General features: G+C 39.6%; 1 protein-coding gene across 4 annotated transcripts in view; it reads right to left on the bottom strand.

Moving 5' to 3' along the window:
* MYLK (myosin light chain kinase) overlaps positions 1-18,467 on the bottom strand; it is a 206,665-nt gene that overhangs the window by 107,233 nt on the left and 80,965 nt on the right. For 3 of the 4 annotated variants that reach the window (XM_027679008.1, XM_027679011.1, XM_027679010.1), the window contains 8 exons: positions 18,126-18,333; positions 16,342-16,390; positions 13,600-13,765; positions 10,928-11,093; positions 8,117-8,153; positions 5,648-6,222; positions 3,532-3,735; positions 2,311-2,445 (listed from right to left, as the gene is read on the bottom strand). In XM_027679008.1, the coding sequence (XP_027534809.1) occupies positions 2,311-2,445; positions 3,532-3,735; positions 5,648-6,222; positions 8,117-8,153; positions 10,928-11,093; positions 13,600-13,765; positions 16,342-16,390; positions 18,126-18,333 (1,540 nt within the window). The remainder of the gene's footprint in view (positions 1-2,310; positions 2,446-3,531; positions 3,736-5,647; positions 6,223-8,116; positions 8,154-10,927; positions 11,094-13,599; positions 13,766-16,341; positions 16,391-18,125; positions 18,334-18,467) is intronic. The other variant, XM_027679009.1, reaches the window with a different exon arrangement.

Here is an 18,467-nt window from a genome sequence, read left to right on the forward strand (position 1 = left end):
AAAATAGTATATAAACAGTTATATACAATCAGATGCAAGACAGAAAAGCATTAAACTATAGTGATATGTTTTAGGAGTCTGGAATGAAAGTTGTGGGCTTGTGTCTTTAGAATAATATATGATGTCCCTGATTTTCTTATTATGATAGTTTCTGTTACTGAGACTCATGACTGCCTTTTAAGAGCAGAGTTAATACACTGACTTTTTACAGAACCCTGATGGTTTGAAATCCAACTAACTACAACAAAAATCCACCTGTATTTTCCTCCTCATAATATTGAACCACCTGCAGTTAGAAGCTCGGATGCAATATAAACATGGTCATAGCTGAACAGGGGCAGACATATGAGATCCGTGAGAAGAAAGGTCAGTGTAGAACAAACATCCTGAAAAAAGGCAGGGGGGCACAGTGCATCACAGAAACATGTTGCTTATTTGTCTCTAAGCTATATTTTTCAGGAGACAACAGTCTTCTAGTTATCACAGCAGAACATGGTTACATAAGTGGAGGTTGTTTCTGTGCCTGATAAACTGTAAGTAATTTGAAAATCAACCCAAAGTCAGTCATCTAAGACAGGAAGATGCTCTCTGTGTGAAGATAACTGAGTATAAGTAGATCGTTCAAGGACTAAGGGAACACTTTATGACCAAGGATACTCTTTTACAAAGATAAAATGACTGACCCTGAGCTGCAAGAAAATTCTTGCAGAGCCCAGCAATGATTCTACTCACATCTGTGAAGGAGGAACTTCAGAGTAGCTTCAGACAGAGAAACAAATTTTGTCCAATAGGAGACTGTCAGAACCTTTACTCACATGTTTTATGTTGTAAATAAAGCATCGGCCTTTCTATTCTAGACATGGGGTTATTAGGAAGGTGAACAGACCATGCTGTGGGAACATACCAATCTCAAGGTCATGGTTCATTTGCCCTGCCACCTTTTTCAGTTATCCTGCTTCCTCTGAATGACTAAACAAAAACAGAGATCATGTGCAAATAATTAATTTTAAAATAATCCTGGAAGAAACATCTTTATGGCAAAGAATGCTATTCTTTGTTTATAATCACACACACACACACACACAAAGATAGATGGCCTGAGAGAGTCTGCAAAAAAATCAATTGCACTTCAAGAGTAAAAGAGGTGATCAAGGGTTAAGCTGCATAAATTTGTCTAGTGTTTAATAGACATGGTTTCAAATGGAAAGAGCCCTCAGCCAAAGCATGTAGTGCCTGGATCTCTGAAATCATTTGAAATCTAACCAAAACGCTGATGTTTGGGCCTAGCTCTGGTATTAAGAGAAAGTTAAGGAAACTTGACTGTTCAGTTGCGTAATGAGGGCAGGGCAGGAGATTATACAGTCTGATAAAAGTAAAAAATATTTTGCTTTTCAATTTATTTTTTTTTAGTCAGCTTTAGGCAAACATTAGAATCTCAAGGAACATATTTCTAGCAGAGCAGTAACCAGAAGAGCCGTGGTTTCAAGATCCTGGGAACATAGCTGCTAATACCAATTATAACCTGCCCAGCTGATGGAAGGCTGGAATCAGGCATTGGTTTCCTTCCTACTGTAAAGAGGGATATATCGCACTTATTTTGTTTAGAACTTATTATCCCTGCAGGATCACAATGCCAACCTGTTATGCTCAGAGGAGAAGCTCGTGCAAAAAGTGTGGAGGCAGCACAGGATTTAGCACAGGGCAGCAGCAGCACAGATCTGTCACACATGGTGAGGGGCTGTTTGACACAGCCCAGATAACTCACCTGGGCACAGCTCTGTCACCAGCACAGCACAGACGTGACACAGCCGGTGAGGGACAGTGTGACACAGCCCAGGACACTCACCGGGCACAGCTCTGTCACCAGCACAGCACAGACGTGTCACAGCCGGTGAGGGGTTGTGTGACACAGCCCAGGTAACTCACCTGGGCACAGCCCAGTCACCAGCACAGCACAGACGTGTCACAGCCGGTGAGGGACAGTGTGACACAGCCCAGGTAACTCACCTGGGCACAGCCCTGTCACCAGCACAGCACAGACGTGTCACAGCCGGTGAGGGACCGTGTGACACAGCCCAGGTAAAACCCACCTGGGCACGGCCTGGTCCTGGTCACCAGCGCTCCCTGCTGGACACACCGCGGAACTGCGGCAACGCAGAACCTGTTCCAACCACTCTTCGCGCACGTGGTGTGAGTGTAAGTAAATTTTCTTCAGGTGCCCCGGGGGTTGTATTTAGGGTGATTTAGAGCGCTTTGTGCAGTATTCAGAGTCTATGGGTGTCAGGTGTAGCAGAGCAGGGGATTCCTTACCATTGAGAAGCCACGTGATGTGAGGCACGGGGACCCCTCCCACACAGCACTGCAGCACGAAGTCTTGCCCTTCACTCACGGTGCAGCCTTTCAAGACACTGGAAAAGCATGGAGCAACCTCTTCAACTTTAGGCCCTTTAAAACCAAAATGAAAACAGTTCCTTTAATCAGCTTTAGCACTTAGTGACTTTTTCTGGGTGTGCTTAGGTAACATTGCTGGGCTAACCACGGTGATGTTTTATTGAGGCATAGAAATGATTTTGAGCAGTGGACTGGTATAAAAAAGGGGTTTTTCTATTATCCACAAGGCAGGCATTGTCAGCCCCCAAGCTTTATCTTAGGTGGTGGTTTTCTGTGCCGAAATCCAGCATTTGCAGCCAATCACTGTAAGCGTATGCAGCATATTACCAGAGAGCTCAGCACAAAGAACAGGAAAGATAATTCTTCTCTCCTCTTGTCTGTCTTCTCCCAGTCCCTCTCCCAGATCTCCCCCTGGCTGGCAGTGAGAAACAGGGAGACTTAAGGATGCAGTTTATTGGTCTCTCATGAGACAGAAAGAGAATATCTTGGGTATTCTAGTTTAACTTCAGGTACAGCAAAATGCTACATAAACATGATCATAGATACAGGACAAAACCTAAAACCAGGTGTAAACGTTAGAATTGAGGACAGCAATTGCTAGAGGCCAACAAATTTTTCAACCAGACTAGTAAGACAGTGCCTTCAAGCTGAAAATAATTTGTCACTGGGATGTGTGCTTGAATTTAGCAAAATGCAATTCTCATTCCTTCCCTTTTCTTTTTATTAGCTTTACTGCACCGGATTGTTTTGTGCTTTAAAAACATTTCGAATTTTCAGTGTTCTATAGAAATGCTAAGCAATTTCAAAAGAATTAAATGCAGAACAACAAAATCTTTGACAACTTGAATTAAATACAAGCACCAATGGAAAACCCGAGTGAAGAATAGGCCTCCCTTGGTACAAAACAATCATTAAGATGGTTTTGGCTATACAAACAACAAAAAATGATAAGTCAGAAGGGAAACTGATGCAAAAAGTGGCTTGCCAGCTGTCCCATACCACATTACTCACAGGGGTAGGAATCTGAATTAACCTGCATTGAGAAGTCAAATAAAAATCATGTGGTCACCACCCTCTGACAGTTTAAAAAAGCCCAGCCACAGTTTTCAAAGTGCAGATGGGCTCACAAGAGCTACTCACTCCTGACAGTTAACAACCAGCTGGTGGAAGTCTGGCCTTTGGCGTTGACAGCTGTACAGCTGTAAGATCCACTGTCCCTCAAACAGGCTTTCTTTAACCATAGGCAATGAATCCCATCTTCTTCATATATCTGAACATCTTCTCCAGCTTTAATAGGTCGACCTTCTTTGAACCACTGCATGTCTGGTTTTGGTTTCCCTGAAACTAGACAATCAGGCATTTGGATTTTTATGAACAGGTATTCTCCCAAGTGTAATTCCATTATTTACTTTACTGTAAATTAGGTAAACTTGCACATACATAATTATAGAAACCTTAATGGACAATTGTAAAAAACCAGAACTATTGTAAAAAAAGATAGTTTGATGTCCCTGAATCTCTTGGCCAGTCTATCTTTTAAAATAACAAATATTTGTCATTTTATCTGAAAAAGAGCTAGCTGAAAATTGGTCTTCTAAAAGTCACAGACAGAATGGGTGTGATGAGGTACCAGACAAGAAAGAGAGAAACTGCTCCCCATTCCTTCCTACCTTACTAAATTGGTTTGTCTGAGCATCTACCAGTACTTTGCAATCCACAATACTACCACTGAGGTTATTTACTGTAGGACTTCTCAGCCTGGAGAAGAGAAGGCTCAAGGGGAATCTCATTAATGTATATAAATATCTGAAAAGAGAGTGTAAAGAAAACATAGCCAGGCAATTTTCAGTGGTGTCCAGTGACAGCACCAGAGGCAATGAGCACAAACTGAAACACAGGAGGTTTTGTGTGAACATAAACGCATCTTTACTACAAGGGTTTCTAAGCACTGGCATAGGTTGCCCAGAGAGGTTGTGGAGTTTCTCACCCCAGAGATACTCAAAAGTCACCAGGGATATAGTCCTGGAACACCTGTTTTAGGTATGAACAGGCAGGAGGGCCTGCAAAGCAACCCTGATCACTGTTTGCAGAGAGGATTCACAGGAGAGTTTCTTGGATTACTCATTAAAGTCCATTAGGGATGTTCCACTGTAACTCCCTGCAGACACCGTGCCCTTGCAGATAATTATGAGTTTGTGCTTTGAGTTCAATGCCAAATGAAAAGGCATTCACTGGCTTCAATCAAAACTGAGTAATCTTCTTTCTCTACAATAGGGACTACATTTCCTACCTAACAGGATCATGGATTAGTTAAAGCTTGCAAAATGTTTGAGATGCTCTGACAGAAAACAATTCACGTTTTTAGTACTAATGCACCTGAAAAATAAACTATTCAAAAGGTGCCATGATCTTTGGAATTTTTTTGCCCCTCCTTACTCTCTGAGCTTCTGATATAAATTGTATTCTATACTCATGGGGCAAGAACTATCAGGAAATGAAATAAATTACCATGGCTGTGTGTGTGATCTTTTTTTTTTTTTGCCTCCAGAGACATAAAATCCAATTTCTCTCTCATTTGTGGGAACACTTTAAAGTGTGAATATAATTTAGAAAAAAAATAGCAGAAAAATGCTTCCACATTATTTTCTACTAAAATTGGAATAAAAAAAAAAAAAGATAAGTGTTCCAAATCTACTCCCCATATTCAGCAAAATGCAGCTCTTGTTACTCTTCTGAGAGGGTTAAAACCTGGTCAAATTTTGTGGAGCAAACTCTAAATCTCCCTTTTAATTCTGACTTTATGATTTCAGCTGTTTGGAAGCACTCAGATCAGGTTGACCAAATATGAGATGTAAAATTAGATGCCACAAGGGAAATGCAGTGACTGATTGTATTTCCTTATCTGATAATTTTTTTGGCTCGAGGGCAATCTAACTAATTGCAGTTCTGGAAAGTGTACCATCCATTTTCTCTCTTGCACCTTCATATAAGAGGGCCTAAAACTACCTCCTAGAAAGAGCAGCAATGGTTGTATCTGGGGAAACCCCAGATGAGAGAGGAGATGGACACTGTGGTATGGGCTGGTTTGAAAATTTCATTAAGACAAGTATTATGGAAATAGCATTGGATTCTGCATCTATTTCCAACAGGCTTTAGGAGGAGAACTTGCTGAGAAAGAGGAATTGCTTCCCCATTTCCACACACAGACAGGGAACCTGACTAAACCCAGGGCCTCTGGTAACTTTTATCCCTTTACCTTTGCTCTTGAATTTAACCTCCTGGCCTTCTGATGCTTCCAGGCTCTGTGGATGGCTCTCAAACCGAGGGAGAATTCCCAGAGGCTCCCTCTTCTCCTCTGTTATAGCCTTCTGGGCTCCAGATCTGTTTTCTGCTTCTCTACTCCTTGGACTGGCTTGCCTTGTCAGAGGTGGAGTTTGTTGAGCTGACATCAGGAGCTGCACAGCCCTTTTCCTGTCTTCACCCTGTCTGATGGAAGTGGCCTGGGGTTCTGCCTTTGGTTCTGGTTGCAGTTTGACAGCTTGTAGTGTGATGGTGCTTGAAGTTTTCTGCAAGACTGGAGGTCCCTTTTTTCCTTCTTTATGTTCTTGAGGAGACACTGCATTGGCTTCTTGGTACTGTCCCTGCTTACTTTCTTTGGCTTCTCTGGTGAAGTAAAAGGACTCTTTCTTTGCTGACACCCTGTCTTTGGTTTCAACCATGAGTTCTGTGCTGCTGGATTTCAGCTCTTTAGCAATCCCATTGCTAGTTGACTGTTTGAATTCTGAATTTTCAACAGTTTTAACAGCAAGTGTGGTTGGTTTTGATGGCATGCTGAAGGAAAAGGAGAAGTTTACAGATATATGACACTGTGTAAAGACTAATTATTATCAGCACTGATATAAATGTGCAAGTCCTTAGCAAGAAGGTGAAATGATTAGCCTTTAGATTCTTTCACACAGATGAACATGGATAAAAGAAGTGGAGTGAAAAGCTTCATAAAATGCAATCAGGGCTCAGACACTGTGTCAGCTGAGGAATTTCTGGATACAGATCCACTGCTCAAGTTCTAACAGGTTTTGTGAGTCAGACACTAAACTTTCACATGCTGCTTTAGATAGGGAGCAATTACACAAGACCCTGAATGACCATGATGTAACACTACTTCATGCTTTCATAAATTGAGGTCAGGTATAATTATAGCTCAAATACCACATAAAATAGTTCCCTCAAGGGAAATGAAAATGTAAATTGTGCAACAAATTTATTATTTCTAATCATGGTGTTTTATAATCCAAGTGATTTTAAAAGAGGACTGATAGGAAACTTGACCAAAGCCTAGAGAAGGGAGAGGGGGTTTTGGCAAATTAAAAAAAATTTGGCTGGATATAGCAATGTTAGTTATGGATTTATTAGGTGGAGTTTCTCAGAATTGTGATGGATCTTCTCAGTACTTTGGGGACACAAGAGTAGATGACTAATTGGGGTTTTTAATCTATGCTTCCTTCATTGAAGTTGATTGCCCTGACCACTAAGCTATTACCTGTAGAGCACTGTGTCTGTGTCTCACATTTTCAAAGTATTATTCCAAGGCAGACTTGGAACATTTCCCTTTGAAATAAGGGAAGCAATTTCTAGCACAGCTCTGGCTTGCTATACTTAGTGCCATTGACTTACTCTTTTAGGGAGACTTGGGATATTTATTGTGGTACTTTCTTCAGCCAGAGTTAAATGTACTAGAGATTTGCAGTTACAACTGTAAGATTTTTACATTTTACAAAATATCTCTTTTTTTGTGTGTGTGAGTAAATCATGGAGGATGCAGAACTACTCTGGAGAATGCAATACATGAGGAGTTCTGGCTGCAGAGCTGCACAGTTTTGTTTACACTACACTTACTTTCAAGTATGTTCCTAAAAATCACACATATCTGAAAAACAGGGTAGCACAGCATTTTCAGTTCCACTTTGCAGCAGCCATGGAGTTAAGACAACATGAACATGCCATTTTAAAATCACATTCAGGGCATGTAAGGACAGATTAAACATCCTGAAGACTGTAAAACAACTGGCCTTCGTGGAAGTGTCTTACACAGACAGCTTACAGCATTTAATTCCTGCATTTTCTATTCATGAAGAAAAGTAATTTTACAAAATTTTAAAAAATATTATAATAATTTAACTTTAAAAATCTTGATAAAGCCTAAATACTATTTTTTTTCTTGCTACTTTACTCACACTTTTGTATTTATTTTTGGACAACAGCACATACCATGGCCATACTACGTTTTGTTTATGACAGCAAAGAACAACCAGCTCAGTACTGACAAGATTCACTCAAGTTTTTGACTTCAAAAAGGAAATTTGACCCTCTGGTACAGCATATAATTTCTCTTTGCAGGCTTGTTTTTTTTTTCAGATTGTATAACTATTTGACTAGATGGAAGCAGTGAGCATAAACCCATCTGAATTTTGCTTTCCTGGACCAGACCAGAACTCTGTACTTCATAATGTTCCCACCAGTTCCACCAACTATTTCATAGGAGTCTACCAGGACAGCTGAATTTGGCAGTAAAAAATAATCTCATTCCAAGTAAACATTTCCTAACTTCCAAATACAGACTGATCCAGAAACATTTATCACTTTGTGAGGAAACCTCATGCAATAAATGTCAAAATTAATGCACTGCAATTAAATATTCTGAGAAAGTACTGCAGTAAAAACATACCATGGTGGCTGAGCGTATGTGTCAGTCTTATCTGGACCTCAAATAGAAAAGAAGAAACAGGTAACTTATACATATAATACTGTACATAAGTCCATACATTTGAAAGATTTTAAGCAAAGAATATACTTAAGAACCTTCATTTTCAATCCAATGAAATCACGATTGACTGTCACCACACTGAAATTGGTATGGACCACAGCAAGCTGCTCAGCTGAAACACAAAGAGGTCTTGGTCCATATTGAGACATTTCTGGGTCATGTTCTCAAGTCCTTGAGAACTGAAGGTTTTGTGAGCCTCAAAAGCTCTGTGTTGGGAGAGAGAAGTACGAAAGAGATTCCAACTGGGAGGCAGCTCATCAAATCTTATGATAACTCCACAGAGATTGTAGAATTGGAGAAAGGCAAACCATCAATCAGTGCTACCCCTGAGCACGCTCACAATGAAACTGCAGCTGTCCTCTGGCTAAAACACAAAACCAAACTAACAGTAGGAAAACCTCCCAAAACATGGGCCCACCTGTGAACATTCACCAACTCATTTGCTGTGTAGCAAGTATTATCATGTTTAACATGAATAACACAAAAGCTAATGCATTGCATTTCTTCATTTTGCAACACCACCAGGAAATCTGGAGCATGGCTGAGCTATATTGATTTGCCAAGGTGCCTCATCAGCTGCATTGATAAAACTGAGCACATATTTGCCCACAGTCAGTCTCTCAGTATGTAATCCTCCAGGCATTTTCCCAAACCTTGACAGTATTTGTTTCTCTTGGGGGCAGCATGAGATAACAAATAGTTGTGAGGAGAGAAATACCATTCCAGGTCAAATACCGACCACATCTCTCTATTTCCCCCTAATCAACACTTCAGGATGAAACTTGTTTTCTTCTGGTCAGATCAAAGTTGCACCTACGCTGTTGTCTACAAACTACAGTAGAAAGACATGTAATAATTAATTTGCAAAATAATTAATTTTTCAAGTCATCAATAACCAATCCATAAAAATGCTTTCAGAGTCTCTGCCTCAGGGAAAAGACAAAATGATATGGTGGATGATACCCTGATCTACACTGTGTTTTGCAAGCAAAAATCCACATCTAAATGCTTGGACTTGCCATACCATTCAGAGTGACCAAAAGAATCTATTTACACACAAACAAAAGTTGCAGTGGGAAAGGGAAATAACCCATTGACCTCACTTCAATAAACCTGTCAATAAACAGTAACAGAAATATAAAAAATAAAGCTGAAAACAGATTGGATAAATGTAGAAGAGGAAGCTGAATAACTACTGGTTGCAAACAAGACAATAACATGCAACCCTGTCAATTAAAAAACTATTTTCCTCCTCCCCCTCTACCTTCCTCTCTGTGAACTTGGGGAAAAAATGTAGCTATTGCAGCAAAAATATCTCTATGTGAGGTTGCATGGATTTGAAAGAAAATGTAGTAATTCTGAGCTTCTCAACTGTCTGTTAGCATCTTGCAGCAATCCTGACGACCTGATTTAATTGATAATGAAAGAATTAGGTATTATATATTGTGGTTAGGTAAGTGGAATCATCCCATTAGTCAAGGACGTTGCAAAAGAGTGCCCTTTTTACTGACCTGTACTAATCCAAGAAAGAATGCCCACATTATTCAGAGATGTGGTCAGCATCTGAAGCAAACATACACCACAACTGACTTTGTGACCCCAGTTCCGCATCATCTCTCAAGGCAGATGTACCCATTACAGAACAGAGAGCTCACCACTTCAGGGGGAGCAATTAAGGATAGAGTTTCATGTTTAGAAAAAGACTTATTGAAAAAACTCAGCCTTTTCTATAAAACCTCCCTTGAATAGGCAAACTGTAGAAGCTTCTTCTACAATGCCTTCATCAGATTGCAACCTACAGATAAAAAGTACAGCTTTTAGTTATATAAAGGTTCTGAGCATCCCAAATGTAAATCCCCTTGTTATTTATATTATTGATACCTTACAGAGTGCCAGCATTGATGTGAACCTAAAAATCTTGCAACAAAAAATTACCCCATTGATCTTATGACTGCAGCTGAAGCCAGCAGCTGTTGATTGGATTATTTAATTGCGTCCAGTGACTGCTTACCCACAGACTGAAGAAATTCTCTTTAGTGTGGTTGCTGAAGGCTGTATTTTGAGGCTATTGCAAAGGGCACCCTAAGAAGTATCAAACTGCAAAATGAACTGTATATGATAAAGCATATATAGAATAGAACATCCTAAACTATTTATGCAAAGACATTTGTTTCCTTTACAAGCAGTGAAATAGGTGAGGTCGGGAGTTGAGAAGCCTAAATTTTAAACTGTTCTTTACTGTTTAGAGTTATGATTCTTTACTTCACTTCCCCAGTTCTATAGGGAAGTAAAGTTCTATAGAACAAATTTTTTTCCCAAAAGAGAGTTGGTATAAATGTGCATCTGGTGCTAGTATTCAAGAAGTACAAAATTAATTACTGATTACAATGACAAGTGAAAGGCTTCCATTTGCTGAAATGAAAATCTATATTCAAAACATATAAAAGTCCAAATCACAGTAAAAGTGAAAACTTGGTTTTAAAGAAAGTTGTTACAAAGCACTTCAATAGCCTTTTTTCCCACTGAACCGACGCAATGTTTACAGCTGCAGCACATTCCAGGCTATCACAGTATCATTTAAGGAAGAGAGAAAGAGGAAGACAATGGGAAAAAGTGAATGTTTCTTGTGGATATACTGAGAACACAACCAGAAATATTTTAAAGGAAGGTCTGTGGTTCACTTTTGTCTCTCCTGCAAACTCTTTGCTGTACCTTGCACGGTGAGCTCTGCAGACACAGATGCCTTCCCAGCGCTGTTTACCACAGTGTACGTGTAAATTCCTGAATCAGCAAGCTGAACATTTTGGATTTCCAGGAACTGGATGCCTGTTTTCTCGTACATGTTGAAACGCTCATTTTGCTGCAACTGAGTATCACCCTGCAAATGTCACAAGACACCATGAGACATAGCTATTGTTAAGAGAAGGGGAGCAAAAATTTGTTTGGTAAAACACCAGGTCAAAATGCCTTTCTCCTACCTCTTAGCCAAATTCCTTCTATGAATAATAGTCATATGGTATAAACAAAAAGCTGTGTCCAAAATTCTGTAATTCATGTCTGCAGGAGACTGTTTTTTCCCTCTCTTTTGTCATCCACTCATCTCAGTTTAGTTTTGGCTTTTCATTATTTATTATATCCATATTCCTAGAAAAAATTCTTTTCACTGTATGTGGGCTCAAACCAGTTTTATGTTCATGCTTGTTCCAGGAAATCAAACATCTTTTAATAAAAAAATCAAATGCTTGTAAGTAAAAGCTTCCAAGTTGGAGAGTAGTTCCCTATCCCTCAATAGCTCTTTTAAACTGTATCACTTCAGAAACTGCAAAAAGATTCTGCATAAGAGGACCTCACCCGTGGCCAGGTGGAGGTGGCAGAAAGTTCTAGGTATACTAAGAGATACATTGCTGCAACACAGCTCCTTTGCAGTCCTACACTAGAGTTATATCCAAAGATATGGCTTTGAGATAGGAATAAATGCATGTAGTTCTATGCTCTCTGTTATACAGAGCAGGTGATCAGAATGATAATCTTTCCCTTTACATTCTACAAAATAATTGACCAATATCTCATTTGTGAGCAAGTAACTGGTTCTGCTTCAGCACCAGCCATTATGGACAAGTGCCTTGCTATCAGGCACCGCAGCTTCTCCCATCCTAAGTTTAGGAGAGAAAAGCAAACAAATCTACAATTTGTAGGGCTTTGGTCAGTAAATATTTGGGGAACATTACACTGTTTACAGACACTGTCATTCTTGAATTCTATCAACCTGCTGCTATCTGGGTGCTGTAGGTCCTAAAGGAATTAAAAACTAGTTCACATAAGGGGGGTTAGTAATGATACAGAAGCTTCTGTTCTTTGCAAGTTAACAAGTAAGAAAATTGGAAAGAAAACAATAAGCAGAGTAAGACATTTACACAAAGGCTTATTCATCAGTTCTGAAAAGTGTCATTTTAACTGTTGATAAAGCTTCCACGCTGTAAGGAAGGTGGTCATATGTTGTTTCTGCAGTAGCCATGTGGTCCAGCAGCCATGTAATTTCATTTCCAAAAGTGTCTGAGGCAGAGCTGAAACACCCACCACTCAGCAGGACCCTGCAGTGCTGTCCTGACATGACCAGTTGTAGGCTTGAGGTTGTTCACAGGTACCCAAAGCACATGCATGAATACCAGTTAATCCGTGCCTTATGAACAGGGATGCAAGGACAGGATTCACAATAACAACCTTCCAATAAAGCTCTGATAAAGAGCAACTACACATTTGCATTTTAAAGGCATATGGATTACAGAAAAAACTTCACGGTGTTTAAAAAAGGTACTAAAATAACATTATGAAAGCGATGGATTGAGGATAAGTTCAAAGGAGTGGACTGGGTATCTGCAGGCCAGCAATGGTATCACTACTGAACCTCTAAACAACACAACTCTGGTATTTTACAGAAAAATAAATGCAGACCTGCAAGTGTTAAAATATGTTTTTTAGGGACATCAATATGAACAGAACATATGGGGCTGCTAATAACAAGAACTTTACATACTTTGCCTTTGAATCAGAGAATGAATGCCAGATTATAGCATTAACACATTATAGAAGCTGACAATCAATTCCAAAATGTAAAATATAACCTCCAGCAAAAAATGTATGAAGAAGTACCAAAGTGTAGATCCAAACTGCTGGACTGGTAGTCCCTGCTTCCTGCTTACCACACAGCCCTGAACAAAGAGAACTGAATAACAAATCCTGTTTTGCGTGGAGCTTCATGGCTGGAAAACCTGAACAAGTCTGGTGGGACTGGAAGCAGGCTGTTGTGGAGCAGCTGCATTGCAGACTGTCCTGAGAGCCAGCAGGTCCCAGAGAACTGACGGCAGCTGGAAGGAGCAGCAGACTCCAGATGGAGCCGCCAACTCAAGGAGATGTCAGTGAGTGCTTCCACAGCAAGAGGCTGCTTGTTTTCAGATGTGTGCCCTGGCATTCTTGTATTACAGACAAGGATAAGTCTAGAATAAAGCAGATGATGACTTGGAAGCATTTCCTTGTTCTATGAGCAATTTTCTGGTTTTTTTTTAATGGTTTCTTCCCCTCCTCCTCCCCTCATCCACCAAAAATCTTAAGACACCAGGAGAAAATCTAGATCTTCTTTGGTGCTTTCAGATGATTTTTTTGGTACAAATATTTTCAACAATGAGACAGATAAAGGAGAATTTTATACTGAGAAAGAACACTATTATCTTTTGTGAGTTTATTCAGCATAAAAAATGAGGAATAATACCACTCTCCTTGTATGTAAATTCTCAACAGGAATATTTCAAGTGTCAAGTGCATTTCATTCTTTCAAGTCACACAATTTCAAAGGAGAAAGAAAACATAAATTTTTTTGGAAATCATACCTTAAACCAAGTTACTTGAGGCTGAGGTCGTCCTGTTATTTTACACGAGAATTTGCCTGTTTGGCCTTCACGCACAACAACTCTATTGGGTTTTGTAGCAAACTTAGGTGGACTTTCTCCCCAGATGCTTGGCCTCTGCTCCACAGATGGAACAGCAAGTCTTCCCCTGGAAAGGCAATTTACATTCTGGTTTTACAGAAGAACTGGAAGCTGTTGTGGTTAGAGCACACATCAGGTAGCATTTTAGGCCAGCGGTCTGCCAACAAGGGTATATAATTGGTGGCAACCAAGACTGTAGTTACTCCATATTTTTTTTGGCCAATGGAAGAAATGGAAATGCTGGTAATTACTGCTCTTGACTCCTCATGCAACTAAATAATATTATGTCATCTATCATACACATAACAGATCTTGGGGACATTTTCAGTTGCTTATAAGCAGAGCTGGACAAACCAAATGATAGGAAACACTGTATGCATTTAGTTTTTTCCCATTTTCTGTTTCTTAGTTGCCTCCTAATAGATTATTTGTGCATACTTGTTCACTGTTTTTTATCATGTAATTTGTTTTGCTATTGAGTGCAATGACATAGTAATTAATTTCTGATTTATGAATCAGCACCTTGTTTTTGCAACACTTCTGACATGTCCTGGTAAATATTTTTGGTTTGGGGAAGAATTTTGTTTGTAATCTCATTGCTGCAATGTTTGCAAAGCAAACATGAAGAAGGCATAAAACCAAAGTACACTCATCTCGGATGAATGACTGTTAAGTGTAAATGCCCAACTCTACTTACATGGCTGGCACAGCTGGGAAATGACATGTGGAATGAAACTAGAGTGGCATCAGTGACTGCAGTCCAAAACCTTAAACAGTTACACAACCATAAAACATCACGCAATATTATAGGATGAAAAAATAAAAAAGATGCAACGTCAGGTCTGTTAATGTCAACGGGAACACACTCACTCTTTGCTCTGAAGCCTTGGTACAACAAAGACACATTAGCAGATGGCAGATGGTGATTTTTTTTCTTTTTTTTCCTTATGTTTAATTTCAAGCAAACTGAACCATTTTCAAGGCCTTTGTTTCCAGATGGCCCTTTGCCACATGCAAGTAAGATGTGTCAATACCTCACCATTCCTACCAGGTGTCAGATACTAACAGAGACCTCATCGCCTCAGTCCAAGGTGCTGCCAAGACATGATGATTGATTGCCATGGAGGCAGCTCAAGGTGTCTAAGTAAGAGATGATACCATAATGAAAGGGTTTACATGGACAACAGGACCAGCAAGAAGTATTGAGAGAGAAGGATGACTGTAATATGCTAAAATGAAAATCACTTTATCACATAATTGAATATCTGATAGCTTTTAATGTCATCTTCCTCATGGTACCACTAAAGAAGAATATAAATGTGTATTAAAGAAGTCTTTTAGTGACCATCTTTAGGGGGTTTTAAGTTCCTATAGTTATATATCTGTGCACATACGCTAACTCATTACAAGAAAATCATCTACTAGCTGGCCTGCAGCTTTCTGGCTGGTTCCTAAACGTGCACAAATGGAAATGTATATTTTTTTTCTTTTCCCCATTCCCCATTTATGTAAGGCATAAACTTGCCATACCATAAAATTATTAATACTGAACAGGAGCAAAACATGGGAGCATAAAAAATGAGGACAATCACTCTAACTCTGTGCAATGCAGTGGATTAGGATTGGGCTTTGTAAAGTCTGAATGTACAACAAAACATAACTGCAACCTTAAGTGTCCTTTCTTGCTTTGATTATTTGTCCTGCATGTATTTCTGCAGCACATTTACTATACAGACCTTATCATGTAAAAGCCTTCCTGATTATTTACCATTTTCTTTTACTTACCATTTTCACTATTGTAATCTCAGTTAATTTTAAAATTCATAACAAAGATAAACAATGTTCATATCAGTGATGAAATTAAAATCTTGAGTTGTAAGTATCTGTATTCTGATCACTAACATAATCAGAAACATGGATTTTTGTCCACATCCAGGGAGACTCATTGCCAGGGATGTGAATCAGAAAAAATTCTGCTTAAATTCAAACTACTTATAAAACAAAATAATTCAGCTCCTGGAAGAATTAGGTCTGAGGTTTTTAAAACAGTGGCATTCACTTAATTGTAAATGTTTACTGAAGTGCATAAAGTACATGACAAGAAGTAGACTATTTTATGTGCCAGCTTAGATCACCCCATCAGCCCATTCTTGGTAACAGTTATTCCAAACCAGAGCATTTATTTCTTCTGGACTACAGTTTAACCACTGTGTTGCTTGGAAATATTTAAATTCTGTGTGAGAGAAGGCTGATTTCAGTTGCTTTTATTTCTTACTGATGACTCTTAAAGCAGTATTTGTTCTGGCTTTATAAAGAGACTGTCAGGTCATGGAAGTTTTGGGGAAGGATTTCTGAGTATCAGAGAGCAGAGACAAGAGAGTGCAATATGACAGCAGAGGAGGGTGCAATATTGCAGGTATCAGCAGGATGTTCTGTTTTCAGCCAGATTAATTCCTCAGTCAGCATGTGGGAGCACTAGCTGTATCCTCACAGTCTCAACCATTTTGCTAACTGTGCAGCTCTCATGGTAGCTATTCTGCTTGGGATAAATGGAGATTTTTAGAAAGAGTAATTTTACTTGTTTTCCTACCAAAATATATTAAAGTGTCTGGTAAACAGTATCAAAGCCATTGGACTTCTTACCCAGGGGTTTTGGCACTGGATGGCAGGCTGTATTTCATCAAGGAGTTTCCTGTAACATAGGATAGGAAAACAGGAAGTCAGAAGCTTTGTCAAGACCATTGGGAATTACAGACACTAAAGACTATGTAAAATATGCATTTCTACAGGTTTCAAACATAAAGGAGGAATACAACACTAGCAGTGTAAGGTTATGTCATCTGTAGTCTCAAAGTTAGGCTCTCCAATTTCAAAAACAAGTTTTAGCACAGTTACTGTCTACTTAGTAGTAACAACACTGCAGAGTATTAATGCAAAAATATTTTTAATCAAGTGAATGAAACACTGTGTCTAATTTCTACAGTGCAGCACTAATTCGAATTAAGATAGCAAAAGAGGGGTTTTGGACTGTGAAAGAGGTCTTACTTTACTTGTTTGGGTTTTCAGCCCCGTGCTAGCCCAGACCACCTTTTCTATAAAGAAAACAAAGCTTCTCCCTTGCTGCCGTGCGCAGAGGGAGATCCCTGCGCAGCCGTGTAATCCCAGCGCCACCTGGTGCACACAGCGCCTGGGAAGCTTTAGGACCGACCTGGGAGAGACCCAGAGCCGCAGCATCAAACAAACAAGTCTGATGGCTGTGAAAAAAATACTTGTTCTAGAGCCTTATAAGAACCTACATCACTGTCAGACAGGACAGCCATGCAGATGGAAAGACTAGATCGTGTTTCAGTAGCATTCGTCAAGTAACAGTCGGCCACACATAGGTATCTTTGCTGAGAAGAGAAAAAAACCTGTGCTTTGCTATCTTCATGCATAGAGGGATTTTTAGAATAAGGACCATATAATTCTCAAACTCTGAGAAATTCGGTCATTGGGTATTGCCTTGAAGTTTCTTTTAAACTGCATCAAAGCCCAGGTCAGAAAAACTGATATAAAAACAGCTTTAAAAAAAATCCTCCACCTCCATGTAAATTGTCACTCATAAAGTTGCCATGGCTTAAAACTAGGAGCATAAAAGATTTTGCTTGATTTTTACAACAGAAGGCATTAATAATCATGCCAGATCTATGCATATTTCAGTGTGAACTCTGAGGATATCTGTTAGAGATTTTGACTGTGAATAAACCTAAATGCTGATTGTTTCAGAACTGCTTCAGATTTTTTTCTTTGCTTCAAGAATTCAACACAAAGTTGTGACCAGAGAGATTGTGACATTCAACAGATCTCTGACATGACCAAATTGCAGTACAATTGATTTCAATCCTTCCCTGGCTTTTTGTCACTCTTTAAATTTTACATTTGGCAGTTTGCAACTATCTAATATGCAGATGTTCTCTTAAAAATTCCTGGGTTTGATCTTGGCTGTTTCCTGTGTGACATTAAGCACGCGATTACAACCAGGCGTGCAGCTCAGCAAATGGCAGCGTGCACGGAGAACTCCAGAAACCCACTGCCTCAGTGTGCCTATCTGTGAAGCAACCAGGATGGCCACAGCTTTCACTGCCTGAGAGAAAATGTTAAGTTTCCAGGCCTTTGTTTCTGTCCTGAGTGGTGACTTACAGAGTTTATAACAAAATCTGTAGAGCTAGGACTTGTGTTAGCTGGGCATCATCATACACACCTGAAACTGAACACACACTTTATCCAGAGGAAGACATTTAGTTCCCTGAAAAATGCCTTAAACTGTGAAGCTTCTCTTGCACCAATAAGAAAACACAAGTTGTGATTTTAACTAGACAGTTTAACTCAGCTTGTTTCTTTAATGAAACTCTATAATCATCACTGCAGTAATGTAAGTATCCTCTTACCTTCCACTGTCAGTTCCACAGTCACTTGACGAACCCCACCATCATTTGCAGCCTCACAGGTGTATTTACCACCATCACCTTCCTGCACACCTTTGATCACCAAGCTGAACACCCCCCGAATGCTGCGGTCCATGACATAATGGTCTCCCTCTGGGACAGGATGCCCATTTCTGTACCATGTGATCTGGGGCTCAGGGTATCCTCTGACCTGGAAAGATGTGAGAGAGATGGAGAAAAAAGGTAAACTTAACAGATTATGACATCAGGAAGAAATGTCAGACATTTAGCAAGGCAGTGGAAAGTTCTTGACACGGGAGCTGTTAAACACATATTCTTTGCAAG

This window comes from Neopelma chrysocephalum, unplaced genomic scaffold (assembly GCF_003984885.1).
Source record: "Neopelma chrysocephalum unplaced genomic scaffold, ASM398488v2 Primary Assembly neopelma1_44, whole genome shotgun sequence".
Lineage (NCBI taxonomy): Eukaryota > Metazoa > Chordata > Aves > Passeriformes > Pipridae > Neopelma > Neopelma chrysocephalum.